The sequence below is a fragment of the Atta colombica genome, unplaced genomic scaffold (assembly GCF_001594045.1).
Source record: "Atta colombica isolate Treedump-2 unplaced genomic scaffold, Acol1.0 scaffold140, whole genome shotgun sequence".
In the NCBI taxonomy this organism is placed as follows: Eukaryota; Metazoa; Arthropoda; class Insecta; order Hymenoptera; family Formicidae; genus Atta; species Atta colombica.
In genome coordinates this window covers 1936570-1938692 of record NW_017259229.1, presented here as the reverse complement: position 1 = coordinate 1938692, position 2123 = coordinate 1936570, and the positions used below count along the sequence as shown (strand labels likewise).

Genomic DNA, 2123 nt, shown 5'->3' with positions numbered 1-2123 from the left:
ATTTATATATATATATAACTTATACATATAATTCTATACTCTATTTTTAGCGAAACTCAAACCGATAATGCTCGTGCACTACTAACAAAAGACGCACTGCCAGTCCCAGGTCAGTTTGATGATGCGGTGGAGAATGGTAAGAGTATGGAAAAGGGGCAGGGCGATGCACCGCTCGCTACTGCTGTTGCAACAGAAAATTAGATATTAAAAGAAAACTTCTCGAAAAATGACTGCAACCACTCCCAAATTATGACTCAAGACTGTTAACAATCTACTTATATGTTCTGAGCAATTGTGCACCAGTAACATTTGGAATATCAGTCTTCAAAATTATTATACAAAATTACAAAATTACAAAATTATTATACAAAGATTTTGGGATAATTCTTTAATTACCAAATTTAATATTATTAAATTATTAATTATTATAAATTTATTAGTAAAAAATATTTTACTACTTCTCCATTAAAATATTGATAGACATACTTTTCGAAGAAATGTGTACGATATTCGCAGAGTATGCAGATAATCAAAAATATAATTAGATTTCTTCCTAATATAATTAGATTTCTTCAGATGTTCTATTTTATTAACATTTATATTAACATTTATATTATATTAACATTTAATATCGGAACATTAGATTTATAATCAGTGACAGTTAGCTTGACTTAGAATGTTTTTGAATTTATTGTAATTATTTGTTTTTTTTTAAATAAATTAGCTGCGACATAAAAGTCTAATAACTAATAAAAAATTAATATATTTCGGAAATAGTAGCAAAATAGTTTTAGTTTCTAAATATTGGTAGCTATTTGAAAGCTATCTGATCGTATTCTAAATGTTATGTGCACAATAGTTCTAAAGCTCTGATGGGTCCAAAATATTGATCTAATAATAGGAGACAAAAAAATCTTTACTTGCAGTGTCTCGATAGCACACGATGTAAGGATTTTACCTATTCTTGACGTATGCGATATATGATGTCCTCACTGCCAAACGTACCACTCTGTATAAGATAGAAAGACAAAAAATCGTGCTTGTGCTAAAAACAATGCGAGCTAATTTTGCTCGCATTACCATGGAATGGAACTCGACTGATTAGTGTATGCATGCGCTAATTTTACTACTCAGAACAAATCGTCTCAGCTGCTATAAGTATTTAATTCTTAAGAAGTGTGATTATTTTTTTTACACGAAAATATATATTTTCCGGTATTATATGAAATGCTCGCTGTGATATATCTCAGTGATTCGATCTGATTGACAAAGGAAGTAGTCCGACACATAGACACACATACACACCATATTACATGATGACATTAAATTGATTTTTGTAGATAAGAATGATGTCAGACGAGACACTGAGATAGTCATTAGCATATGGAGACTGATGCTTTTCATATAGGTAAAATATATATTTATATATATATATATATATTATTTAGATTAGAATTCTCATGCAGTATATTATACGTAAGTTGTGCCTGTGTGAATGTATTGTACCTGAGAGTATGAATATGTGAGAGAAATTGTTATAGAACATATATAATTACAAGGAATGAGAAAGAGAGAGAGAAAGAGAGAGAAAGAGAGAGAGAGAGAGAGAGAGAGAGAGAGAGAGAGAGAGAAAGCGAAAGAAAGAAAGAAAGCGAGAGAGAGAGAGAATGAGAGAGAATGAGAGAGAATGAGAGAGAATGAGAAAGCCACGATAATGATGTACATAAACGTGGCATATTACATCGTTATAGACATATATACATACGGGTACATTCACCGTATGTACATGTGTGTACGTGATCTAAATCATATATTTATTTGCGTTAGAGAATTGTGTGAATGGGTTTCCTGAATGGAATTTGAGGTTTAGATACGATAATGTTTCTATCTAACACAGACTTGAAGCATATCGTAAGGATATTTAATATAAAAGTATTTGTTGCGAAATAATCCTTACGATATGTTTCATATTGTTTGAAAAATATGCTACATTAGCATGTGCTACAATTTATTAGACAATTTATTAGAAACATTTAGTCCATTAAATTTATTGACAATGTATTATGTGCATTACAATATATTATTATGATATAAATATTATTTATATTAATATATTTATATAT

The 2123-nt window shown here is 29.5% G+C and overlaps 1 protein-coding gene across 2 annotated transcripts in view; it reads left to right on the top strand.

Annotated features, from left to right (window-relative positions):
* The window catches only part of LOC108684853 (constitutive coactivator of PPAR-gamma-like protein 1 homolog), an 11025-nt gene extending 9641 nt beyond the window's left edge, over positions 1 to 1384 (top strand). The window contains exons 16-17 of one of the 2 annotated variants that reach the window (XM_018189383.1): positions 51 to 136; positions 927 to 1384. In XM_018189383.1, coding sequence (XP_018044872.1) covers positions 51 to 136; positions 927 to 937 — 97 coding nt within the window. In that variant the 3' untranslated portion in view covers positions 938 to 1384. Of the gene's footprint in view, positions 1 to 50; positions 254 to 926 lie in introns of those variants that run through there. The other variant, XM_018189382.1, reaches the window with a different exon arrangement.
* Positions 1385 to 2123: the final 739 nt, after the last annotated feature.